Source organism: Onychostoma macrolepis, chromosome 16, assembly GCF_012432095.1.
Source record: "Onychostoma macrolepis isolate SWU-2019 chromosome 16, ASM1243209v1, whole genome shotgun sequence".
Classification (NCBI taxonomy): Eukaryota; Metazoa; Chordata; class Actinopteri; order Cypriniformes; family Cyprinidae; genus Onychostoma; species Onychostoma macrolepis.
The window spans coordinates 18,669,049-18,696,956 of NC_081170.1; the positions used below are offsets into that span (position 1 = coordinate 18,669,049).

The 27,908-nt window shown below is 37.5% G+C and overlaps 1 protein-coding gene across 5 annotated transcripts in view; it reads left to right on the top strand.

Moving 5' to 3' along the window:
* The window catches only part of atp8b2 (ATPase phospholipid transporting 8B2), a 51,346-nt gene that overhangs the window by 12,031 nt on the left and 11,407 nt on the right, over nucleotides 1-27,908 (top strand). For 4 of the 5 annotated variants that reach the window (XR_009266474.1, XM_058747579.1, XM_058747580.1 and 1 more), the window contains 20 exons: nucleotides 5,412-5,470; nucleotides 5,579-5,692; nucleotides 5,878-5,976; nucleotides 6,138-6,199; nucleotides 8,327-8,399; nucleotides 9,088-9,158; nucleotides 9,249-9,328; nucleotides 10,177-10,335; nucleotides 10,422-10,510; nucleotides 10,628-10,824; nucleotides 12,411-12,619; nucleotides 16,292-16,326; nucleotides 16,423-16,591; nucleotides 16,822-17,010; nucleotides 17,876-17,991; nucleotides 22,246-22,410; nucleotides 22,493-22,604; nucleotides 22,694-22,799; nucleotides 22,912-23,140; nucleotides 24,945-25,128. Coding sequence is in view for 4 of the 5 variants with exons in the window: in XM_058747579.1 (XP_058603562.1) it covers nucleotides 5,412-5,470; nucleotides 5,579-5,692; nucleotides 5,878-5,976; nucleotides 6,138-6,199; nucleotides 8,327-8,399; nucleotides 9,088-9,158; nucleotides 9,249-9,328; nucleotides 10,177-10,335; nucleotides 10,422-10,510; nucleotides 10,628-10,824; nucleotides 12,411-12,619; nucleotides 16,292-16,326; nucleotides 16,423-16,591; nucleotides 16,822-17,010; nucleotides 17,876-17,991; nucleotides 22,246-22,410; nucleotides 22,493-22,604; nucleotides 22,694-22,799; nucleotides 22,912-23,140; nucleotides 24,945-25,128 (2,517 nt within the window). In the remaining variant the exon portion in view is untranslated. Of the gene's footprint in view, nucleotides 1-5,411; nucleotides 5,471-5,578; nucleotides 5,693-5,877; nucleotides 5,977-6,137; nucleotides 6,200-8,326; nucleotides 8,400-9,087; nucleotides 9,159-9,248; nucleotides 9,329-10,176; nucleotides 10,336-10,421; nucleotides 10,511-10,627; nucleotides 10,825-11,877; nucleotides 11,892-12,410; nucleotides 12,620-16,291; nucleotides 16,327-16,422; nucleotides 16,592-16,821; nucleotides 17,011-17,875; nucleotides 17,992-22,245; nucleotides 22,411-22,492; nucleotides 22,605-22,693; nucleotides 22,800-22,911; nucleotides 23,141-24,944; nucleotides 25,129-27,908 lie in introns of those variants that run through there. The other variant, XM_058747581.1, reaches the window with a different exon arrangement.

The window sequence follows — 27,908 nt, forward strand, 5'->3', positions numbered from 1 at the left end:
GAACAGAAAAAAACGTATGCTTTTAGAAGTAAAAATTTCAAGCAGTAAATTAAGCGAATAACACTTTAGGCAAATGCAAGCATTTACATGAATACATCAGTGAGTCTTTGGCCTCTGTTAAGGATGGAGTCATGTATTTGGCTCATGTTCTGGCTGTTCCTCTGCTGTGTTCGCAAAAAGGTTAGAGTACAGTAGCAATTAGCTCACCCACTAAGAAGCTAATTTGAGCCTTTGGCTTGTCTCTTTTAGACATTAAATGAGACAAATGCTTTGAAATAGTGGAGACAACAGAAACTTCAATGGTGCTTTAGAGCTGCTTTGACGCTTTAATTAAATGTGTGCCGTTTTTGAGACCTGACTGAAAGATTCCCTTTGATAGCAATTGATTGTGTTTTTTTTTTTATATCAAAAAGCAAAGTTGGTGTTAACTTGAAAAGATTCTATATTATTTTAAGTTATTTTAACTTATTTCTCTCACGTCATGGTTAGATCTCATTTTTCTTTCTTCAGACTTCAAGGTCAATAAAGAAAACGAGTGTCCATGGTAAAGAAAAAACTTTAAAAAGGTGTTTTATAATGTGTGCAAGTTTCTTTATGCCCTTTGTATTCCCTGTTAGATTCATATGGTTTGAAAAACCATTTATATCATTTTCAAGAATAAAATCATGTGGTATAACCATAAATACATGTGAACCATAAATATATTTTAATAATTTAAAAAAGTTTTTTTCCAAGTTAGAAAGTTTATTTATTTATTTTACAAATATCATAAATTATTAATTATGCCATTATGTTTTAAGGGGTTGTATCGCACAACATTTTACAACCTTGAGCTAACCTTTCACTCTCAAAAAATTATATTCTCAAATATCTGATTTTATATTCTCAAATTATCTGATATTTTAATAGACTTATTTCTGTGAATTGTTTTTTTAACTTAATAACTTTCTGTAATATAAATATTTTTTTCTGTATATTTCTGCATGTTGGTTGAACCACGTGACTTTGATGATTTCTGAAAGATCATGTGATACTGAAAAGTAATGGCTGCTGGAAATTCAGCTTTGCCATCATCAGAATAAAATAAAAATAGAAATATTAAAATAGAAAACAGTTTTTTTTTTCTTCATTAGAATAATATTTCACAATATTAGAGATTTTATTGTATTTTTCATCAAATAAATGCAGCCTTGGTGAGCATCAGAGACTTAGGCCTATGCCAAAATTCTTATATTTTAATTTTGAAATTAAAAAAACTATTTATAATAGAAGATATGTATTCAATGTGTATTTAATGTATTTTTTAAATAAATTAATAATAGATCCAGTTAAACAATTGAGCATCATGTCAATCACAACAAAGCTTCGCATGACTTTCAGACAAGTCCATCTATGCACCACTAGCTTACACAAGACATATGTACTGCAACACTGCACATCCATAACTTGCTGGTCTGTTTGAATTTGCACAGATTTGTGAGCTAGCATAGCGGATGTCCTTGGCAGTAGTGCTGAATCACAACAATAGCCGCTCCTTCTCTGTCACCGACTGTTTTTTGAGAAACGTCACACAAGCAACGTTCCACTGCGGCTCCCGCTTGTCCTTGGCTGTATTAGTAAGGGCGCTGTGTTAAAAGTGCTTAATGGCCCAGTTTGCTGAGGTGCTTTTTGGATGGAACCAGACCCTCCAACGGCCAAAGCCATTATGTCATCGGCAGCCAATAGGCAGGTAATGTACTCTCAGACTCTGGCAGCAGCAGTGTGGTTTTCCATCAGGATTGATAACAGAGAGGCAGAGAGTACAACAGATAGCCACAAGCAAAGGTAAAGAAAGACGTGACCTTGAGGAAGAGAGGAGAATATGAAAGCATATAGGATGATGAGCGATGGAACAGGAAGGAGATAGCATAAGGATAGCTGAGGATAGATACAGATTTTAGCTTTTTAAAATACAATAAGGGAAGGAGTGAGTTAAATAAAGACTAAGTCAGTCTTCATGGTTATGATACTATCATTTTCCGATGTATAGCATATGAAGGACATCAAAATGTTACATTTTAGAATGATGATCTTGAAAAAGATTTTTTATTTGTTTATTTCTTGGAGTATACAGCTTGTCCTGTAGTGTGACCCGTGCCAACAATGACAAAAGTTGCTTCAGTCAATTGAGAGAGAGAGTTTACTGAACAGTTCAAGGACTGAACCTCCAACTCATATAAAATATGTATAACAAGTATACAAAATCACTTGATATCAGGTTAAACTCTGATAAATCTGGAATTATTCCAAACATTGTATCCTGTTTCATGAAAGAAAAAAGAATGCAGTATTTAGAGAAATACAGGGTTCATTTATTATCTTTGAAACACAATGTTCTTTACTGGTAAGCAAGATTCACAAGGATTGCAAAACTCAGGAACAAACACGGGGAACAATACGTTCACAAGCAAAAGATCAAACTTAAGCTGATGAAAACTTACAGTATGACTCATTTCCAAGCTACCAATGGAGATACACTGTAACAGTGCTACAAATGCTGAGAATAAATGTGTTAAGGCCTATTCAAACCGAGACTGCTAAATAAAAAGATGTATAGATGACTATATTAGCTCCACACCAACGCACAATAATGTTCTGTTTATCTTAAGTCTGCAGCCTTACATGCTTGGGCTTTATAAAGTTGGGTGGAATTGGATTGTATCTCAATGTTTTTATCATTCAGCAGCTGGAAATGTTTTTGAAAGTGATTCCCGCTTCTCTTTCGTTATCATTTTAGTTGTGGTATGACTTTTCGAGAGTGATTATTAAAACTTCATAGTTATCATACTTTGTGTGAACGGCCTTTATACATGGTGCATTATTGACCTAAGTGACCCTAGGAATGGTACCTAAGAAGAGTTAACGCAAAAAAGTCTGTCATCATTTATTCACCCTCGTGTCATTCCAAACCTGCGTAATTTCATTTTCTCTTTTTCACAAAAGATGATTTTGAACAATGCTGAGGTCCAAACAACATTGGACCCCATTGACTTTCATTGTATGGACCAAAAAACAGACATTTTTCAAAATGCCTTCGTTTATGTTCTGCAGAAGAAAGAAAGACAAACAGGTTTGGAATGACATGAGAGGGAGAAAATGCTGACAGAATTTTCTATCTCTTTAAGAGCACATATTAGTACCCTGACCTACTTAGCTTCATTTAGTTAAGGTGTACTTTTAAGGGTTACTGCCCCATTGACAGGATAAATATACAATTTTTGGCTGATGGTGTATAGATGTTTTTTTTTTTTTTTTTGTGGCAGCTTAAAGTGCTCGCTTCAGTGTGTTGACTGTGTGGGCAGTGCATATAAATCGGCCATTATAGCGGCGAAATATGAGAGAGCCAAGCTGTCTTAACACAGGAAACCACAGGCAGAGAGAGTCTCGGTGACTGAGCAGAGGACCAGAGCAGGTGTGAAGGGCTCATGCAAGAGGAAACAGACTGGCTATATCTATTCGCGTGCATGGGTTTATGGGTTTGACCTTTTGATGCACATGTAAATGGTGCAGATGCAGCTCTCGGCCATTCATCAGACCTCTTTTTTTCACTCCTGAGCAGGGAGTAATGAGGTCAGTCTTTTTATTTTCGTACAAGATTCTCATCAATATTACAGCAGCACAGAGTGAAACCAGACCAACCAAATGCTTCAATAAGCCTCTTGCAAACTAACACAATGAAAGGTTATGTTTAAGGTGATGAAGAGATGAAAGTCGTTTTTTTCTTCAGAGTAGAGATCTGATTGAGATGTTTTGCTCAACATTTCTTTGATCCATCAGTAAATCTAGAGTGTTTGGAAGTTCATGCTGTCTAAGATCTTTTCAGTGGGGTAGAGCTGAGGAACGTGTCTCCTCCGAAAAGATGCAGCGAGTCACCCATGGATAATATTATGTGATACACACACACACACACACACACACACTCAGGCTGTCACATGGAGTGGCCATTACCCAGCCTAAAAAACTGTGCAGCTGTGTGCACAGGATGTGAGAGATGCAAGTGATTCTGACAGCCATTTTCTGTCAAAAGACGAGAAAACCAAAAGAATACAAGCTGAAAGAATACAAGCTGGTGTGTTTATTTACTACTTTGCGTATTTTTGTATCTTATGTATCAGTCTGGCTGGAAACGCTGTGGTGTTAAGAGCTTTGTGTGAGCTTTTGAAACCGTGAGTCTCGTTTTCAACAGAAGTGAAAACAGCAGGTTTATGACTATATGCTGACCGCAGCTATTCTGTCACAGTCCCGTTTTCAGCCTCATAGTGCAGAAATTAATCTTTCACACTACAATTAGCCATGACTTCCTTCTTCTTTGTTGTGTTGCACTTGACTTAGCAACCACAGATCTATCTCACTTGATTAAAGTCAGTGTTTAGCACTGACGCGACCCTCTGATTGTGTAGTTTGTCACATGGGGAACTGAAAGTTACTGTATGCCACTGTAACTGCATGATATATGTGAGTGTGTGACTTGTGCGCTCGGCCTGATTCAAACTATTTCCTCAGCAATCATAAAGCATATATATCGCATGTGTTGCTTGTAAGGCATGGCTTCCTGTTTCTTTTTTTCTCTGGGGTCATCATACATTGCAATGACTAATAAAAGAAGCACAACAGAACAGTGTGCTTATTGTAAGTTAGTGAAGTCTTCTGACTGAACATATAAAAGTCCCACGGCCACGTTGTACATTTTCTATTTCTATGTCGTTTAAGTATTTCAGAAGCTTTAAATGAGAGACAAATCAAGTTGTTTTGACCCAGCTAACAAATTTATGTGAAAATATACTTTTTTTTGGTTGTGGGAACAGCGAATTTGAGATGTTCTAAAAACATGAAACTTTCCAGTTTTCTTTGTTAGTAGAACGTTACTTTTAGGTTAGTATAATGCTCCTGCAACGTTCTTTTAACAACATTTTTGTTAACAACTTAACAATCTAGGAATTTTGATTTGTAACGTTCCAAGAAAGTCAAAATGTCCATTTTCCTTGGTGATATTAGAGTATTATGGCGTGTGGGATGGTGCCATAAAAGGATAGTTCACCCAAAAATGGTTATTCTGACATCATATTTATACTACGGAACACAAAAAATATATTCTGAGATTTTTTTTTTTTTATCATGCACTTGAAGTCAATAGTCACCAAAACTTTTAGTAAGTCAGAGTGGTTTAGAATGATGACAAAATTTTCGTTCTTGGGTGAACCATCACTTAAAAGCAAATCACTTGTTTGAAACTAAGGAAACATTTCCAGACATTATTAACTGGAAAAAAAATTAAGACTCATTTGTAATAGTCTATCACTGGCATCAACATTATTTTTATATTTTAGATATTTCCGTCAATTTTTACATCTCAGTGTTTGTTTTCCTCACAGAGGAGGAAAGGAGAGTGCGAGCCAATGACAGAGAGTACAATGAGAAGTTCCAGTATGCTGTAAGTTGCACATACAACCTGTGCATCATAACTATAAATAATTTGAATTGTACAGTTTTCTTCTGCCTCTCCTTCACCTCTTCCCATCATCTCTTTCACTGTCCACAGAGCAACTGCATCATGACCTCAAAGTACAACATCATTACCTTCCTTCCAGTCAACCTGTTTGAGCAGTTCCAGGAAGTTGCCAATACCTACTTCCTGTTTCTCCTCATACTGCAGGTATATACTCCGTATGAATTCTTACTTTAAATGCTTATTACAAGTGTAGAGAAAAAAGTAATTTGAACACAATAATTTTGACAGATTGTTTGAACACGTTCACACACTAGTAACACTAGTAGGTGCACTAGTGAGTGCTATAAAAATGGCTTTAAAAAGTAATTGTGTGAATGTTTTTGTCTCAGTTGATTCCACAGATTTCCTCATTATCCTGGTTCACCACCATTGTGCCTTTAGTGCTGGTGCTGAGCATCACTGCAGTCAAAGATGCCACCGATGACTATGTGAGTCTCACGCACACACATACTGTAACTTACTGTAACTGCCAAACCCCCCTCCGCACAGAAATCTGGTAACACTCATGCTAATCACCTAACACACCACTGCTACCACACGAAAACACCATCAGACACACATTTCACACACATTTCTGTTTCTCTCACAGTTTCGTCACAAGAGTGACAACCAGGTGAATAACCGTCAGTCTCAGGTCCTCATCGGTGGCATGTGAGTCTCATATTAATATGCACACTTCCTTTTACATTGTATTTACAAGAAAATATAAATGTTGTTTACAAAAAATATAAATGTCCAAGTTGTTGAATGTTCATGACATAAAAGCACTGTTGGCTCAATATTTACTATTATATATATAGATATAGATATATATATATATATATATATATATCTATATATAAATATAATGACTATGTAATATAAATTTTAATCGTAATGTGTAAATTAATATGAAATACTATATATTTACATAATATTCCCATTTGACATAATACTATATATATATATATATATATATATACAGTGAGAAAATAAGTATTTGAACACCCTGCTATTTTGCAAGTTCTCCCACTTAGAAATCATGGAGGGGTCTGAAATTGTCATCGTAGGTGCATGTCCACTGTGAGAGACATAATCTAAAAAAAAAATCCAGAAATCACAATGTATGATTTTTAACTATTTATTTGTATGATACAGCTGCAAATAAGTATTTGAACACCTGAGAAAATCAATGTTAATATTTGGTACAGTAGCCTTTGTTTGCAATTACAGAGGTCAAACGTTTCCTGTAGTTTTCACCAGGTTTGCACACACTGCAGGAGGGATTTTGGCCCACCTCCACACAGATCTTCTCTAGATCAGTCAGGTTTCTGGCCTGTCGCTGAGAAACACGGAGTTTGAGCTCCCTCAAAGATTCTCTATTGGGTTTAGGTCTGGAGACTGGCTAGGCCATGCCAGAACCTTGATATGCTTCTTACAGAGCCACTCCTTGGTTATCCTGGCTGTGTGCTTGGTCATTGTCATGTTGGAAGACCCAGCCTCGACCCATCTTCAATGCTCTAACTGAGGGAAGGAGGTTGTTCCCCAAAATCTCGCAATACATGGCCCCGGTCATCCTCTCCTTAATACAGTGCAGTCGCCCTGTCCCATGTGCAGAAAAACACCCCAAAGCATGATGCTACCACCCCATGCTTCACAGTAGGGATGGTGTTCTTGGGATGGTACTCATCATTCTTCTTCCTCCAAACACGTTTAGTGGAATTATGACCAAAAGTTCTATTTTGGTCTCATCTGACCACATGACTTTCTCCCATGACTCCTCTGGATCATCCAAATGGTCATTGGCAAACTTAAGTCGGGCCTGGTTTAAGCAGGGGAACCTTCCGTGCCATGCATGATTTCAAACCATGACGTCTTAGTGTATTACCAACAGTAACCTTGGAAGCGGTGGTCCCAGCTCTTTTCAGGTCATTGACCAGCTCCTCCCGTGTAGTTCTGGGCTGATTTCTCACCTTTCTTAGGATCATTGAGACCCCACGAGGTGAGATCTTGCATGGAGTCCCAGTCCGAGGGAGATTGACAGTCATGTTTAGCTTCTTCCATTTTCTAATGATTGCTCCAACAGTGGACCTTTTTCACCAAGCTGCTTGGCAATTTCCCGTAGCCCTTTCCAGCCTTGTGGAGGTGTACAATTTTGTCTCTAGTGTCTTTGGACAGCTCTTTGGTCTTGGCCATGTTAGTAGTTGGATTCTTACTGATTGTATGGGGTGGACAGGTGTCTTTATGCAGCTAACGACCTCAAACAGGTGCATCTAATTTAGGATAATAAATGGAGTGGAGGTGGACATTTTAAAGGCAGACTAACAGGTCTTTGAGGGTCAGAATTCTAGCTGATAGACAGGTGTTCAAATACTTATTTGCCGCTGTATCATACAAATAAATAGTTAAAAAAATCATACATTGTGATTTCTGGATTTTTTTAGATTATGTCTCTCACAGTGGACATGCACCTCGATGACAATTTCAGACCCTCCATGATTTCTAAGTGGGAGAACTTGCAAAATAGCAGGGTGTTCAAATACTTATTTTCCTCACTGTATATATATATATATATAATGTTGAATATAAATTTTAATTGTAATGTGTAAATTAATATTACATAATACTATATATATATATATATGTGTGTGTGTGTGTGTGTATATATATATATATATATATATATATATATATATATATATATATATATATATATATATATATATATATATTATACTTTTAAATTTTCCAACAGTCACGAAGCATTAATAAGTATCCTATACTTTTTCACTTTCTCAGTCTTCAGAAGGAGAAATGGATGAATGTCAGAGTGGGTGACATCATCAAACTGGAGAACAAACAGTTTGTGGCAGTGAGTTTTCCTCTATGGTCCTACGTGACATTAATGAATTAATTAAACTTGGTTCAATAAAATAAAAAGACACTTTACTAGCTCAGCAGTCTCAGACATTACTTGCAGTAATTCAGGGTCATGCACGCATTAATGTCTGATGCATTTGCTCTTCAGTACTGCACTGTGATATTGATCCAGCAGCCAAGGTTTAATTCGCTGATTATGCCTCTGGTTATGTAACTCTGTCTCTTCGAGTATGAACAGCAGTTTAGGTGTCTTGTTAATATGCTAAATGCAGTTTTGGTCTCACCGTATAATATATTAGTGTTATTTTAATATTATATAGATTCTATTATAGTTTTTAGTGATATTTTGAATAGCTTTTCTTTTTGTACTACTCAAATTTCATTACATTTGAGTAATTTTGTCACGTGTTCTCATCATTTTTATTAACTTTTGTTTTTAAAAAATATTTCTATTTAGATTTATTTTATTTCAATTTTAGATTTCATTTGTTTTATTTCCAATTAGTAATCTTGTAACAGTAATAATGTGTCAGCTTAAACTAAAAAATTAGAAACATTGCATTTGGAATACGTTTTTCACCTAATATTTATATTTTATTTTATTTCAGCTCTTTTTAGTTAACAGAAATATTTTAATAGGTTTAGCTAATAATAACAACACTTCTGCATATGTGTTACAGGCTGACCTGCTCCTGTTGTCCAGCAGTGAACCACATGGCCTCTGTTACATTGAAACTGCAGAACTGGATGGGTATGACTGTTTATTTCTTGGATTTACTGTGTAACATGATTTCATGCTTCCAGTGCAGCTCAATAAAAAGTCTTTGTTTTTCTGCCACAGCGAGACGAACATGAAGGTGCGTCAGTCACTGTCTGTTACCTCAGAGCTAGGAGATCCTAATAACCTGGCCCAGTTTGATGGTATGTGATTTGGTATCAAACACGCTCCAAATAGTTAGCCAGAGTGGAAATGAGAAAGTGAACTAGTAAGTAAAAGAAACAGCTGAGCAATCTTGTGAACTGATAAATGAGGGAACGTGTTTGCATGCAGTATGTTTCCGATTTGCAGAAGTTTATGGAACAAAAATAGAAAGGCAATAAAAGGAACTGCATATTTTCAGTGGGGTATTCATGTGTGAATTGCACTCACTGATAACCTGCTTATTTACATATTTTAGCACAGATTCACTAAAGTAATTATGCAAAGTAGATGACAGCACAAACTCATCCAAAGAAATCTGTGCTAAATAAAATAAATAATACAATAAAATGTATGACTGAATAAATAAAATGTATAATTAAATAAAGTTAAACTGACATTTCTGAAAATAAAGACTTAAGTATGCACGATGGAGTGCTATACCAGCGCAGATAACGTCAGGATAAATTTGATTATGGGCTGGTGAATATAGCTAAAAATGCAAAAGTGCAACAACTGTTTGACCCCACTACGAATTAGTTTACTGAAGGAAGCGAGAACAAAAGATGCAGTGAGTCAAAGTGTGCGGAAAGTAAATTATGTGGTGGACAGTTTCATAGCAACATTTCTTTAACACCCAACACAATATACTGCTACATACACACACACACACACACCATCAAACCTGTGTCAGTGCAGACCACCCACGCATCCTGTTTTTAAAGAACAACCAAAAATTCCAAAGCTCACAGGTTGTACCGAGACCCAGGATGCTGAAGAGTTGGTTATAACACATATTACATAAAATAATACTGTTTCGATATTTCACATGTGCTGTGTGTATGTGCAGGAGAAGTGGTGTGTGAGCCTCCCAACAACAAGCTTGATCGTTTCTGCGGGACTCTGTATTGGAAAGACTGCAAATACTCCCTCAGCAACCAGAACATGCTGCTTCGCGGCTGCGTACTGCGCAACACAGAGAGCTGCTATGGCCTTGTTATTTTCGCAGGTTGGTGTATGTGTTTATGTGAATGTGTGTGTGTGTGTGTGTGTGTGTGATTAGTTTTCATTTTAACCTGTCATGTTGCACCTCAGGTCCTGACACCAAACTGATGCAGAACAGCGGACGGACTAAGTTCAAGCGGACCAGTATAGACAGACTGATGAATACACTGGTGCTGTGGGTGAGAAACACACTCACTAACAAACCTCTGCTGAATTTCTGAACATTTCAGTACTGATATTTATAAACAGCATACACTCTGCAAATTAATTAATGTTTGTAATTTCCCCCTCCTCAGATTTTTGGGTTCCTGGTGTGCATGGGAGTGATCTTGGCCATAGGAGATGCAATTTGGGAAAAAGAAGTGGGTGCTCTGTTCCAGAGCTTTCTTCCTTGGGACCCTCCAGTGGACAACTTCCTGTTCTCGGCCTTTCTGTCTTTCTGGTCCTATGTCATCATCCTCAACACAGTCGTGCCCATCTCCCTCTATGTCAGGTGAGAGAGAGAGCAAGATGTGGAGGGAGAAATGTTGTAATGGAGGAAAAAAGATGAATTATCTAGTGGGAATTGTTCAGGTGGCACTTGAATATGGTCAAATAAAAATATGGAAAACGGAAAAACATAAATGTAAATTCATTCATATGAGGTTTGTCAACTATTCCAATTATCCTTCCAATTTGGGACTTTTTTGATTTTTTTTTTTTAATATTTTTAATTTTTAGGGATAAACGTAGCTAAGCATTACATTTTAAGTTATTCAAAGAACATTTTTACTACAATTATTTGAATATCAGTTTAACTGTTCATCTTAAAATTGTGTTGTTATATCAGGGTTATTATCAATAACGTAAACTATTAAAAACACTTTTGTTAACTGAAATATAAATATCAAATGAAAAACTGAAAATAGGCGAAAATTAGAAATGCTGCGTCGGCGACTAACTAAAGTAAGGTTAAGTTGAAGTATTAAAATTACAAATTACAAAATTAAAAAAAAAAAAAAACTAAAACTGAACTGAAAGAAATGCAGTAAATTAAATCTGAATAAAAAAAATAATAATTAAATTAAACTAATTAAATTGCAAGTAATATATAAAATAAAAGCTAATTTAAAACATTAATAAAAACTATAATAGTGTATGAATAACACTAAAATAAAACACATCGTATGATTTTAGTTGCTAGATACTGTTTTTATTTGCTGTATACTAGAAGGTAAAGACCTCTGTGAAAAATCATCATTTTAAGGGGGTTGCAAACATTTGATATGTTTAGGACTGGCTACCTTTCATGTTAGGCTATTTTTATGTCAGATAATAGTTTATCTGTTGCTCCATTTCTTTTTAAAAAGTCTTGAGACACCAAAGTGTATCATATTCATGAAAAATTAAAATTAAAATCTACTTCTCTTCTTTAATTTTAGATGCTTTTTTTTTTTTTTTTTTTTTGTAAGTACTAGCTTAAGTTCATTTTATGCTTAATGCATCCTTTATGCATTGTGCTGCATATTTTATTTTGATTTATTTTGTTGTTTTCATGTTTCCTCAGACTTTCCCTAACAGGTAAGAGATAGACCCCATAGACTCCCCTTTTTTCTCTCTCTGACATAACAACTCTCCCGTATAACACAGTCCATATAACACCACTAAAATCCTGACCGAACCTTTCTGAAGCAGCTCTCTGAATGAGCTCTAACTCTGCCGTGTGGTCCAGTGAATGTAACCCACCTCTGACTGGTACAGACTCGTACAGGAAGAACTGCAGCATGGCACTGAGCAGCACCATGGCACAGCAAGCACATACCCAAAATCTGTTTTTGCAGTTTGTGAATGACAGATTTGTGAAGTCTCTGCAAATGAAATCTTGCTTTTAATGGTCTGGTAGACTGCTGTGCCATTGTCTGTCTCAGCTGCATAATGTCTTTAGAATAGGAAAATTGTGTGTATTTTTGTGTGTGTTTTGTTGTGAGTTTGTGGTCAGAGATCTGCAGTCAATTTGAGTGTTTCTACTGAAAAGCAGGTCATATTTTCATTGTGATAACCCTCCGTCTGTTTCTCTTTCCATCTGTCTGAATCTCTTAGTGTGGAGGTGATTCGTCTGGGTCACAGTTATTTCATTAATTGGGACCGGCGGATGTTTTGCAGCTGTAGTAACACAGCAGCAGAGGCCCGGACCACCACACTAAATGAAGAACTGGGACAGGTGGAGTACATCTTCAGTGACAAGACAGGAACCCTCACCCAGAACATCATGACCTTCAACAAGTGCTCTATCAATGGCCACACATATGGTGAGGAACAACACATGGCAGTTATATCCATGTTATAATGTGCAATCAGCTGGCCGTTATCATATTTATCAGTCTTGCATCATGTTGATGTGGTTTATATGGTAATAATGATTTGCTGACTGTACATTACTTTGCTTATTACACAGCTGCTTTACCAAAAGTAAATATGTAGACATTAAACGAACAGAATATTGTTAACAGATAATCATCAGTTTATAATTTAAAATTCACCAACTGACACTTTGCATGAATTAAGTACAAAATATAGCCTGAAACAAGTTTTTATTATTATTATTATTATTATTGTTATTATTTTTGAACATTTTGAACTTCAAAAAATGTTGATCATTAAGAGGTCAAACAAAAATGAAATAAGCTGTTTTATTTGTGCTCTCTATAAACATTAAAAAGCAATTAGATAACAATAATGTTAACATTAATAATTATAATAATAATACATTTTGTTACTGGAAAATATAGAAATAATTTCTTTTTGAACCTTCAAACAAAAATTAAATGTTTAATTTCTACTGTTTCATTTGCCCCTGTTTTTATTTATTTAGTGATACGCATTTAAAGAAACAACAAAAAGTAAATAGACAATAATAATAATAAAACATTTTGTTATTAAATATAATTTAATATAAAATAAAACCATAAATAATAATGAATGAAATAATCAAATAAATGAATGAATAAATAAATAAATAAATAAAATGCTAAGATTGTTTAGCAAGCTTGCAGATTTACAACAATTTGGTATCTATTTTAAAATAAGATTCTTGTGATTAATGTATATTTTATAGTTATAAACATTTAAATAAACATACATTAAATAGGCATACATTAAATAATAATAATGATAATCTAAGATAGGGTACAACGGGGCTAAGGAGCCCCGGGGCTAAAGGCGCCTTTCATATTATTTTCATCTAAACCACTAAATGGCACAAAAATGCGGCGTAGCACTTTCCAAAACATCCGCTTTTCAAGATTCAAGTGTATATTTATCTGATCTTTGATGCAATCGCGAGCAGCAGTTGATTCTGTGCTTACTTGATCTAATATTTTACGTTTTTTTTTAAATGTTGTAGATTTAAGTAGCAAATGAGAATTGCTAAAATTAATGCATATATTTTGAGTCAAAGGTCTTCTTTATGATTTTCAGTTTTGTTTAAGATAATTAAAGCAACAAAAGAATATGTAAAAGTATGGTATTTGGGGTAAAAAGCGCCCCTGCTGTTGGGGCTAAAGGCGCACAGTAATTAACATGATAATTAATAGATGGCTTACTTTTACATTTGTTGACATGACATGGTTAGATTCAGATGGTAAATATCATATATTATGCTGGGTGTCCATATTAGAGATAATCACCATGTTTAGAATGAAACCATCATATTTAGAAACATGATATTAATCATATCATATAATAAAATATCATTTGTTGTTACTACTGTAAATCTATATTCAATTATTAATGGCTCTCCTTCAATACTTTCAGAATCTTTACTTATTAAAATGATTTTGTTTCTGTATTTTAAAATATATTTTTTATATTAACATATTTTAATGACAATATTTATTGAACAAAAATTATTTGTTTTATTTTTCAAAAAATATATTGCTCTGTTTTGAGCAAGTATTAACTTAGACATTATTTTAAAAAACATTGTAGCTGAAGTATTTGTATTAATACTGTGGGCCTTTTACCCCGTGTGTGGGGTAAAAGGCCTTGCCACCTCATACATTTATAAGATTTTTAAACAAAATAAACAACTTGAATGATTTATTTTCACACAAAATCTGTTGCTCCGTTTATGTTCAATACAACGTATATATTTTTTCTGCAATTATACATTTTAGGTGCAGTGAATAGCAAATTTTTTCTTAAGAATCAGAATCAGAAAGAGCGTTTATTGCCAAGTATGCTTGCGCATACAAGGAATTTGTTTTAGTGTCATAAGCTTCCAGTTTACAGAGACAACAACGACTCTGACAATAAAAATAAGATGAGAATAAAAAATACACATATATAAATATAAATAAACAAAAAAATTGAAAAAGAAAAATAATTTGAAACATAAATGGTTGTATGTTCAGTTGAGCTATAGAAGATATAATGGGATAGAATAGAAGGAGATGCAGGGATGTACTAGGATGGAGGTGGTAGCAAATAAATATAAGGTTATTGCGCATTGTTATTGCATAACTGTACATAACATTTAACTGTTCATAAGGTGGATTGCCTGGGGGAAGAAACTGTTCTTGTGCCTGGCTGTCCTGGTAGTTGGGGCTCTGTAGCACCGGCCAGATGGCAAAAGTACAAAAAGGGGATGACTTGGATGTGAGGGATCCAGAGTGATTTTCTGAGCCCTTTTCCTCACTCTGAATGTATACAATTCTTGAAGGGTGGGTAGAGGGGCACTGATAATCCGTTCAGCAGTCTGAACCTTTCTCTGTAGTCTTCTGATGCCTGATTTTGCAGCTGAACCAAACCAGACAGTTATTGATGTGCACAGGACAGACTCGATGACGGCTGAGCAGAACTGTTTCAGCAGCTCCTGTGGCAGGTTAAACTTCCTCAGCTGGCGAAGGAAGTACCTTTGTTGGGCTTTTTTTTTACAGTGGAGTTGATGTGAGTGTCCCAATTCAGGTCCTGAGAGATGATGGATCTCAGGAACTTAAATGTCTCCACTCCAGCCACAGTGCTGTTCATGATGGTGAGTGGGGGGAGTGCAGGGGGGTTTCTCCTGAAGTCCATGATCATCTCCACAGTTTTGAGGGTGTTGAGCTCCAGGTTGTTTAGACTGCACCAGAAAGCCAGCTCTTTAACCTCCTGTCTGTAGGCAGACTCCTCACCGTCCTGGATGAGGCCGATGAGTGTGGTGTCATCTGCAAGCTTCAGGAGCTTGACAGAGGGGTCTTTAGAGGTGCAGTCGTTGGTGTACAGGGAGAAGAGCAGTGGGGAGAGGACACAACCTTGAGGGGCACCAGTGTTGGTGGAGCGGCTGTTTGACATGAATTTCCTCAGTCTCACTAGCTGCTGCCTGTCTGTCAGAAAGCTGGTGATCCACTGACAGATAGAGCTAGGGACAGAGAGCTGGGTTAGTTTGGTCTGGAGGAGTGTAGGGATGATGGTGTTGAAGGCCGAACTAAAGTCCACAAACAGGATCCTCACACAAGACCCTGATTTGTCCAGGGGTTGCAGGATGTAATGCAGCCCTTTAGCCCCATTGTACCCTATAGATAGATAGATAGATAGATAGATAGATAGATATAGATATAGATACATAGATAAATCTGCAATGTGTTATATATATGTTTAGAATTATTTATACACTATTATGATATTTATTATTATTTTAATATTTATATTTTAATATTTGTTATTATTAATTGAATTATTGTTTAATCAAGATGCCTTCAAAGAAGATAGTGAAAATGACCATAACCTATGTCCATCACATAATGCAATCTATATATGGACAACTGATAGAAAAACTAACAATAAATGAGAGTAAAAAATAATAATAAAAAATAAAATATGCAAATGCTTCAGAAGAGTTGCAGATTTATGACATACAGTATAGACACATACACTGATAAATATGTTGTATTGTATTAGGTTTGTGTTGCAGATCTGATTTCATTCTGTCTCTCGTTTCACAGGTGAGGTGATGAACATTCTGGGAGCTCAGCAGAAGGTCAGTGTCTCCAAGATTTACTTTGTGGAATTAAAGAAATTGTCATTTTTCAAATATTGCTGCTCAGAAAGATCTTATATAATCTGTTATTCTCAGAGGGTCCAGCCCCTGGACTTCAGTGCGTGGAACCCCTTAGCAGACCGGGACTTCTGTTTCTACGACCAGTCTCTGCTAGAGGCAGTTATGGTGGGAGAACCAGCAGTGCATGAATTCTTCCGGGTCTTGTCTCTCTGCCACACGGTCATGAGCGAGGAGAAGAGTGAGGGTAAGGATCTGGAACAGTCTTTGAGAATCGATTATCTGCCTTACTCAGAGAGCCATTTCATCCAATAGAAGAGTTTAAATGAGGTTTACTTAAGGAAGCTGTTGACTTTAATATTGTTAGAAGGAAATTATATAGTAGTTCTGGATTGTAACATGATTATTTTATCTCATTATCTGTCCTTTTTCTTGTTGTCCTCCTTGCTTATTGTCTCTGTCTTTCACTTCCTGAAGGAGAGCTGCTGTATAAGGCTCAGTCTCCAGATGAGGGGGCGTTAGTAACAGCTGCACGCAACTTTGGCTTTGTATTTCGCTCTCGCACACCTGGCACAGTCACCACACAAGAGCTCGGCAAAGCTGTCACATACACGCTCCTCGCCATCCTGGACTTCAATAACATCCGCAAAAGGATGTCTGTCATAGGTAACACAAGCACACACTCTCAGTCCTGCAACTTTGTGAAAGGCACAATATGCAATATGTCACAAAAATGAAAACGCCACCACATAAAATCATTTAAAAAAGTAAAGTTTTGTCAGATTGATTTGCTTTTGAGCCCAAACTGTGGCTTGGTACATACACACAAACTTTGTTGTGCGGTTAACTGTGGCAAACTCGAAGTGTACAGTTTTTAAACATTACTTTGGCTGTAATGCCAGATGGTTTAGCACGGTGTGAAAGAGAAAGAGCCAGTAAAATTCCCTTAGGACCGAGAAATCTGGAGACAGCATAAATACTGCCCTGCCAAGCATCATAAATAAGTGGAACATTAGCGCTAAATTCAATACAGAAAGTGTTGTGTGTGTCACATACACTCTCATAATGCTGAATTATGACCCTTATGTTCATGTAAGTGGTGCTTACATTGCAGCAGCCATTTCATTTTTGTTTGCATATTGTCATTTATGTCCATTTGATCTGTATGTACATGGAAAAGTGTGAAATTTATTGAGTGCACTGCATATTTTTCTCTTAAGTTTTAAGCATTTTTCTCCATAACAATATCCAAAATATCTTAAAAATAAGATAATTTGTTTTATGATTTATGAAACTAATCATATACGTAAATCATATAAATATACATGAATTAGGTTTTGCCAAATGGGTAAGAAATATGCTTAATTCAAGATACATTATCTGAAAAGAAGTCCGATAATGATAGGCCTATGAGATAATGGGAGCTATAATAAGAAAAGAGCTTCTCCCATCACTGCAGAGCCACAAGCACAATCTGTAATTTAATGTGTGTGTGTGTGTGTGTGTGTGTGTGTGTGTGTGTGTGTTTCAGTGAGGAATCCAGAGGGCCGTATTCGTCTGTACTGTAAGGGCGCAGACACTGTGCTTTTCGAGAGGCTTCACTCTTGCAACCATGAACTAATGAATATCACTTCAGACCATCTCAACGTGAGTGTTTGCTTTTTTGGGTTTGTTTATTTTGTTTTTACTGTTAGCTTAGCACTTTGTATGAAGTTCTAAATTACCCCACGGTCTGCTACTGTCTTTATAAGACGAACAACAGAGCCCTCTAGTGGATGTTTTAGTAATTAAGCTCTATTTGTTTTTTTGTGATAGTTATTTTTTAGCAATTAAATAAATAGTAAAATATGAATTAAAAGTGTATGTAAATAAAATGCAGTTGCAAGAAGACAGGGTTGTAAAATCAGTTGAATTTAAGATATCACTATATAGGGGAAAATATATCACTACTTAGGGATAAAGTTTGGGACCAAAACATTTGTAGTATGACAAATTCATACTACAAGTGAATGTTTTGAATGGTTTTAGTTTTTGTAATAGAAAAGCATTGCTGTAAAATCAGACACGCAAAGCCTGTATAATACTATTACTAATTATAAATATATTATAGTTTCTAATATGAATTATTTATAAAAGTTTTACTACAGTGAATTTGGGGTCAGTACAATATTTTTTAAAAGAAATGAATACTTGGTAACATTTTATTTATAAGGTGTCTTTGTTACACGTTACATGTACTTGCTATTATAACAACACTTATTTATGCATAATTACTTGCAAGTAACCCTAAGCCAAACCCTAATCCTAACCCTAACTGTATAGTAAATACATGTAGTTAATGAATATTACTCAGTACTTAAATGTATAATTACACTGTAACACTGTAACCGAACACTTTTATTAAGCAAGGATGCACTGATAAAATGTGACAAGAAAGACTATAACATTGTTACAAAAAAATGCATTTTAAATAAATGCTGTTCTTTCTGTTCATCAAAAGAATCCTGAAAGAAATGTATCTCAGATTCCACAAAAATATTAGGTAACACTTTATGATAACTTTCATTAATAAATCATTAGCAAACATTACATAATGATCATTAATCATTAATCATTAATATACATTCAGATAGCTAGAAAAATTAGATAATGTGCTTGTTAATGTTTACTAATAAATTTACTAAACATTACCTATTGAATAATTAGTAAACATTAACAAGCCCATTATCTCATATTTACGATAAATAAAGTTTATTTCTGTTCTACCAAATTTACATTCGAGCTATTTGATTATCGGGGGAGATTTCAATCTTTGTTTAAATCCTCAACTTGACAGAGCTTCTCAAAGAGGTACAACCTCTCAAAGTCATAATAATAAATTATTTTCGTAATGATTATGCTGTCACAGATGTTTGTCGATTTCTGAACCCAATTATGCGTGGCTATTCTTTCTTTTCTCATGCTCATCAATCTTTCTCCCGCATTGATTACTTTTTAATCGACAACAAGTTCTTACCATTGGTTCAACTTACTTTAGGCCTGAGATTTGAATGTAGGTACACACAGCACCCAGTTTGGAGGCTGAATGTTGGCCTGCTAACTATTGAGGACTTTGTCCAGACTATTTCTTCCCAAATAGACTTTTTTATTAGCGTGAATGCTACCCCAGATATAACACACAGCACAATTTGGGAAACATTCAAAGCCTATATTAGAGGTTAAATTATATCTTGCACGTCATTTGAAAAGAACAAACAGAGGAGGTCTATGGCAGATCTGACAGATCGTATTTCGCAGTTAGAAAATCAATATATAAATAACCCTTCATCCATCCTACTTAAAGAATATCTTCTCTTAAAAGCTGATTTCGACACCCTTTCTACTCTTGCTACTGAGGAGATGTTGATTAAATCAAGGCATGCTTATTATGGGTATGGGGAGAAGGCAAACAGGCCTCTGCTTCCCGTATTATTCCAGCTATTAAAACACATAATACCTTATTGTCAGATCATCACAAAATCAGTAATTCATTTTTGAAATTTTATCGGTTATTGTATTCTTCGGAGCAAACCTCTGATTATGAGGGCTTTCATAATTTTTTCAAAGATCTCTCACTACCTCACATCAGTACCGATGCTGTGCAGTTTTTTGGATGTCCCTATTTCTTTATATGAGGTTCGCAATGCCATTTCAGCCATGCAATGTGGTAAGAGGGGGAATTTTTAAAGAAATTTTCTAATGAAGTAGCTCCCTTTTGCTAAATATGTACAATGAATCGTTTGATCTAGCCTGCCTTCCCCAAACTTTGCGAGAAGCCCCCTGTCACCTCTATTGTTTGCAGTCGCAATAGAGCCTTTGGCCATTGCTTTGCACCAAAATTCAAAAATAGCTGGTATAATCAGAGGAGAACGAGAGCATAAAGTTTCTTTGTACGCGGACGACTTGATTTTATATATTTCTGACCCGTCTAAATCCTATTAAATTCTATTAAAATAAAATCTGACTCTGCTTTAGCCTAGATTTAAACTGCTGATTTTGTCTGGCCAGAGGAGAATGACACCATTTTGACAAACTAATCAGATTTAAAATACTGTAAAGCTATTTAAAATATTTAAAAGTATTTAAAATACCATCTAAATGCTGTAAAGCTGATATAAAGCCACCCAGCTTTATATCAAGCTGATGTAAAGCTGCTTTGACACAATTTGCATTGTTAAAAACACTATACAAATAATAGTGACTTGACTTGACTTGACTTAAAATGAATGTGCTGCCTAAGTTCACCTATTTGTTTCAGTGCATCCCAGTGTTTATTCCCAGCTAATTTTTTTGTAGGCTGGATAGTGTTCTCGGCTCATTTATATGGAATGGAAAACCTGCTAGAATGAGTAAAAGTGTTCTGCAACGTCCGAAGTCGCTGGGTGGAATGTCTTTGCCTAATTTTCAATTTTATTATTAGGCCTCAAATATTCGCCCTATACTGCACTGGCTATATGAAGATCCTGGGGCTGATGCCCTATCATGGATAGCCATTGAATCTGCGTCATGCCTGCCTTCTTTCCTAGCAGCTTTAGTTTATGCTCCTCTTTCCATTCCCTGCGACAAATTTACTAAAAACCCACTTGTAAGATCTACACTTAAAATCTGGAAACAGATGAGACGTCATTTCGGATGGCAAACTATGTCCCCTAAATCTCCTATTCATTCTAATCATGTCTTCAATCCTTCAATAATTGATAAGTCTTTTACATCTTGGCATGCTAAAGGCATCAGGGAAATTAATGACTTGTACCATGAGGGGGCTTTCTGTTCATTCCAGCAGATGTGCGAGCAATTTCATATTCCTAAGAATATTTTTTTCCTCTACCTCCAAATTCGTGACTTTGTGCGTAAAATGTTCCCTCAGGTTCCTGATCCGCCTCCATGTTCTCCATATGATCATTTATTGGGGGAACCTCTGAGATGGAAAGGCATTATTATTTACTGTAAAATTTTGACCCCACTCTATACATCCCTCTCCCAAATAAAAGCTTTGTGGGAAGACGACTTAGAAATGGTTATTCCTGAAGAGGACTGAGAATCAGTCTTATATAGAATATACAAGTCTTCAATTTGTGCAAGACATGGCCTTCTGCAGTGCAAAGTTGTACATCGTGTACACTGGACAAAGTTAAAACTAAGCACTTTCAACATATAGATCCTGCTTGTGATCGTTGTAAGTTTACCCCAGCCTCTCATGCACATATGTTTTGGTCCTGTATAAAGCCTAGGAGCTCCTGGTCCACTGTTTTTGTTGCTGTTAGCCAAGCGACTAATATTGCTGAAGTGGAAGGATCAGAGGCCTCCAACTCCAAAACAATGGATCTGTGATGTCCTCTTTTTTTTTTTTCCAGCCAGTTTAATAAAGCTTGGGGCCCTTTCAAGCAATATGTCAGGGATCATGTTTCATTGTTGGACATAGACTGAATTCTATGAGTTCTAGCTTTTTTTTTGTTTTCCTTTATCAGTTAAACTCTATTGTATGATACTGATTGTGCATTTTCATTGTTTTCCCGAGCCACACTTTTATTATAATTTTTTTAAATCATTATTATTATTATTATTATTATTTATCTATTGTATTATTAAGTTATAAAGTTGATCTTGTCTTTTTTTTTCACTTTTTCTTCTTCTTTGTAATTTTGTCCAAAAAAAAAAAAGAAAATGTTAAAATAGGAAATAATTCTTATAAATTGTAATAATATTTCACACTATTATGATTTTACTGTTTATTTTTCTGAATAAATAGATAAATAAATAAATAATAAATAAATGCAGCCTTGAGAAACCATCATAGTCTTTAAAAAGCGATATCATCATGAGCTGATGTTGATGTGTGTATATACGTGTGTGTTTCTGTAGGAGTATGCAGGTGATGGATTACGGACGCTCGCAGTGGCCTATCGGGATCTGTCTGAGGAGCAGTGGGAGGAGTGGTCAGAGCGTTTCCGTGGCGCTGATAAGGCCACAGACTGCAGAGACGACCGGCTGGCTGCAGCCTATGAGGAGATCGAACAGGACATGATGGTGTGTTTGTGTGTCAAATTCCTTTTGTTTTGTTTCCTTAGTCTTTTTGTTAATAATATTAACTATTTAATCTTTGGCACAGTTGTTAGGGGCCACGGCTATAGAAGACAAACTGCAAGAGGGGGTTCCTGAGACCATTGCTATTCTTTCACTGGCTAACATCAAGATCTGGGTGCTCACTGGAGACAAACAGGGTAAGAACTGCAAAAGAACTGACCACAGCTGTTATCATTTACTTGACATAATTACAACATCAATATGTCTTTTTCTCCTTTTGTGACAGAGACTGCAGTGAATATTGGTTATTCGTGTAAAATGCTGACAGATGACATGACAGAGATCTTCATTGTTAATGGACACACTGTCCAAAGCGTACGTGAAGAACTGAGGTACAATGCTGATGTTTGTCCGATCTGTCCATCCAACAGCCCATGAAATATAAGAGATGTAAGTCTTTCAGGAAAGGTTTTTTCCATTTCCTCCTCCTCTTATGTGTTTTAGGAAAGCAAGAGAGCGAATGCTGGAGTCTACACGCACCAGAGATGGAGGGAAGGAAGCTGAAGCTCAGGGATGGGGTGGTGCTTGTGCCTTTGGAAATGGATGTGGAGGTGGCGGTGCTGCTAACTGGATGCCTGATGAGAGTAAATGTCCCCCTCCAAAGGCTCCGCCCCCCTCTTTATTGGAGTCAATCAGTGGAGAGTTCGCCCTCATCATCAGCGGACACAGCTTGGTAGGTGGAAGTAGCATTCAGGAATGTAACCGGAAGGAATTAGATATGAATGTTAATGTTATTCATACTCTTCAGTTTAGTTGAAGGGTTTGAGTTGAGTTTAATTAGGTTTATTCAGTGTTATTTTAGAATTATTTATATGCTACAGTAATATTTATTGTTATTTTGAATTCATATTTATTATTATTAATTGAATTATTGTTTAATCGAGATGCCTTCAAAGGAGATACCGAAGATGTTCATCACATATGCAGATTGATATCTAAATGTTTTTCATTTTTCTTTTAAAATATTAAAATTGAATAAAAGGCCAACAATAAAAACAACTAACTAGGTTAGATGATTACTTTAAGATATTGCTATCAGTTAATACTGCTGTTAACTGCTGTGAGAAAGACTTGTTTTCCGGTTTGGTCAGGTGACATTGTCATTTTGATTTGTTTTTAAAATTATATTTAGCTATACTTTTATTTCAGTTTTGATTTTAGTAATTTTAGTATTTCATCTTATTTATCCTTCTTTTCCAAGGCAAAATTTTAAAATGTTATATATGTCATATATTATTATTATTATTATTATTATCAATTCAGTATTTATTTATTGGCCAGATATGCATAACATACAAATTATTTACTACTGGTATAAGGCGTCCCAGACACACACACACACATACACACAAAGTTACAAAATTACAATATTACAAAGTTACATAGCAGAATTTAGAATTTTTATGGCTACTGGAAAAGAGCTATTATGAAATCTGGTAGTTCTTGTTTTAACCAGACTATAACGCCTTCCAAAAGGTAAAAGTCTGAAAAGATTGAATGCAGGATGTAAAGGATCACGGACAATCCTCAGAGCCCTTTTCTTAACCCTTGACAAGTGCAGATCTTGAAGGGAAGGTAGATCAGTCCCAATAATGTGTTCTGCCATTCTCACTACTCTCTGAAGCCTAAACTTATCCCTCTGAGTAGGGATAAACATTATTTAATTATTATTAATTATATAATTTTATAATTGAATTTTTATTATAAAACAAATATTACAAGGAAGACAAAAGGTACTATTAAGAACAGCAACAGTAAAAAAACAAATATCTCAAAATTGCATAATTACAGCAAACAAGATAGTAGCAAATAATAAACTTGATAAGAAATACTGTATATTAAAAGCATCCAGAGAGTTTATTAGATCATTTAGATTATAATAATCCCTGTAATATAATGATCCGTTTTCAAATGGAATACACAAGTAAGATGTTATAATGCAATAAACTCAAAAATATCCTTATTCCATGGTTTTCTTGAAGGATTCTTACACTAATCTATGTTTAAGTTTAAGTTTTTCATACAATATTTAGATTGTATTTTATTTCAGCTCTATTTCAATTACAGTCAAAAAAAAATTAATAGTTTTAGGCTTTTGTTAACAACAACAACACTGATTGTGTCAGTGTTTTTTTCAGAAAATATCTGAATGATGCCAATTTTAAATATCAGATTAATAGTATTCATTTCAGTTTAAAGGAAAACCCCTGGTCTTAGCTGGTTCAAGCTGCTCTGACCAAGCTGGTGTTTTGGTGAGTGCCCAAAACCCCTCTAAATCCAGCTCACCAACCAGTCAAGACCAACAAAGCAGCTTAGGCTGGTTTAAGCAGGCTTTTTTTTCAGCAGGGATATTGAGGAATATTAAGTTTTAAATCCAGCTCACAGGCCAATCAAAACCGACAAAGCAGTTTAGGCTGGTTTAAGCATGATTTTTCAGCAGGGATATTAAGGAATATTTCCCTCTCTCTGTTGGCCAGGCTCATGCTTTGGAAGCGGATATGGAGCGTGAATTTTTGGAGACGGCGTGTGCTTGTCGAGCAGTGATCTGCTGCAGAGTGACTCCTCTTCAGAAAGCTCTGGTGGTGGAGCTGGTTAAACGGCATAAGAAAGCTGTCACACTCGCCATCGGAGATGGAGCCAATGACGTCAGCATGATAAAGAGTAAGAGAAAAAAAGCAATCTTCAACACTTGTAGTCTTTGCCAGGAGAATAAAACTTTCTTTTTGACAGCTGATTTGTTTTTGATGTGCAAACACTTGGGTTCTCTGAGTCAAATTACTAGGATTGGTTACAGCTAGTAATTACTGGTTACAGTAATAATACACCATCAGAATCGTCTCAGTTACTTATGTAACCCTCGTTCCCTGAAGGAGGGAACGGAGACGTAACGTCAAGTGACTGACGTAAATGGGATCTCGCCCGAGAGTCCAATCACCTTCGAGTGTTAACAAAACAAGCCAATGACAGTTGGACAGAGGAGACGGGCTCTACACGGAGATTATAGAATCTCGCAAACGTGTTAGGTGTCGCCCAGCCGGCAGCTCTACAGATGTCTGCTATCGAGGCGCCCCGCTCCAATGCCCAAGAAGAAGCAACGCCTCTTGTACAGTGTGCTCTTACTCCGAGGGGGCACCGCAAGCGTCGGGCCTGGTAAGCTAGGACTATAGCCTCCACTATCCAGTGGGCAAGTCGTTGTTTGGAGACAGCCTTTCCCTTCTGTCCTCCGAAGCAGACAAAGAGCTGGTCTGAGGTACTGAAGCTCTGCATGCGGTCCATGTAAACGCGCAAGGCGCAAGACTCAGGGTGGAGTCGCCATTCTCCCAGAAGGGCAGGCTGACGTGAGGGCTGCACGATTGAGCTCGCCTGGGACATGAACAGCGTGAAGCGACCTCGGATGCTTCTGACTCCAAAGGAGGAGATGGCGGGCGAGTTGCGACATGTGACGGAAGCATAGACCACCTTGGTGGTTGATGTACACAACGGTTGCAGTGTTGTCTGTATGGACCAGTACATGCTTGCCGTGTAGCAACGATTTGAAGCGGCGCAGAGTAAGGCATACTGCTAGCAACTCGAGGCAGTTGATATGCCACTGCAGTCAGGGCCCTGTCCAGAGCCCCGCAGCTGCATGTCCGTTGCACATGGCACCCCAGCCCATGGGAGAGGCATCTGTTGATACAACAATATGCCTGGACACTTGCATTAGGGGCACTCCTGCCCGAAGACAAGCAAGATCCGACCACGGGCTGAAGGTCTGCCGCATCGCCATGCCCATCTCGGGACCCGGTCGTGAAGCCAACGCTGAAGTGGTGTCATATGAAGCAATCCGAGCAGCGTGACAGTGGCTGCAGATGCCATATGCTCCAGGAGCCTCTAAAACTGTTTCAGTGGAACCGCCCTCTTGTGCTGGAAAGATTCCAGGCAGCTCAGCATCGACTGTGCACGCTCTACTGAGAGACGTGCTGTGAGGTTGACCGAGTTCAACTCCATGCCGAGAAAAGAGATCCTCTGCACAGGGGAGAGTTTGCTCCTTTCCCAGTTGACCCGAAGCCCCAACCAGCTGAGGTGGCTGAGCACCGTGTCCCAGTGTTCGCACAATTGCGCTAGAGATTGGGCCAGTATGAGCCAGTCGTCGAGGTAGTTGAGAACGCGAATGCCTGCTTCCCTTAATGGAACAAGGGCTGCCTCCACGACCTTGGTGAAGACACGAGGCGACAGGGATAGCCCGAAAGGGAGGACCTTGTACTGATATGCTCGCCCTTTGAAAGCAAAGCGAAGAAACGGTCTGTGTCAAGGGAGGATCGAGACATGAAAGTACACGTCCTTCAGGTCGATCGCTGCGAACCAATCGAAGGGACAGATGCATTGAAAGATGCATTTCTGCTTCAACATCCTAAACGGGAGTTTGTGAAGGGCCCGGTTCAGAACGTGCAGGTCCAAGATTGGCCGTAACCCACCGCCTTTCTTGGGTATGATGAAGTAGGGGCTGTAGAACCCTGACTTCATCTCGGCTGGAGGAACCAGCTCTATCGCATCCTTTGCCAGCAGGATCGCGACTTCTGCACGCAAGGCGGCCATTGTGAAAGCTGCTGCTGGGGCCGAGCCGAAGCGGAGGTGGAGGCCGCAGGAGGGCGCCCTCAGCGACGAGCAGACGGAGGGGCTGCAGCCGCCGGCTGGGTAGAGACAGCAGCAGACCGCCGTGGCAGGATATGACGAAACGCCTCTGTCTGCTTCTGTGTGGCGGAGAACTGTTGGGCAAAGCCCTCAAATACTTTGCCGAATAGGCCGGCCTGGGAGATCGGGGAGTCCAAGAAGCAATGCTTGTCAGTCTCCCTCATATCCGCCAAGGTCAGCCATAGGTGGCGCTCCTGGACCACCAACGTGGACATCATCTGACCCAGGGCCCACGCCGTGACTTTCGACCTTAGGGCGAGGTCCGTCGCTGTGCGCAGTTCCTGCAGCACACCTGGGTCAGCACCACCCTCATGCAACTGCTTTAATGCCTTGGCCTGGTGAAATTGCAGGAGGGCCATGGCGTGCAGGGCTGGAGGAGTGAGAGGCCCGCGGAGACGCACTCGACGGGGAAGCTCTCACTGTGATCCTCAAGTCACTCTGACCATGAGCCGAAGTAGCCCTCTGAGAACCGGAGGAGCTAAAACGGGGCATGGCAAGAGGGATACCCCCCCCCCCGTTTGACGAGAAGGTATCTGGAGTGCAGCATCGCGATGGTCATGTTCCCGCAATGAGAACATGACTCATCCACGAGCGCTGCTTCAGAGTGCTGTAAGCCCAAGCACGAGACACAGCGATCGTGACCGTCAGATGAAGCCAGGAAACGAGCACATCTAGAAGCACACGAGTGGAAAGCTATCTTTAAAAAGATGCCCGTCGCTCGTGAAGCTCTTTTAGAAAAAACACTTTTAGAGAAAGCGCTCAAGCGCCCA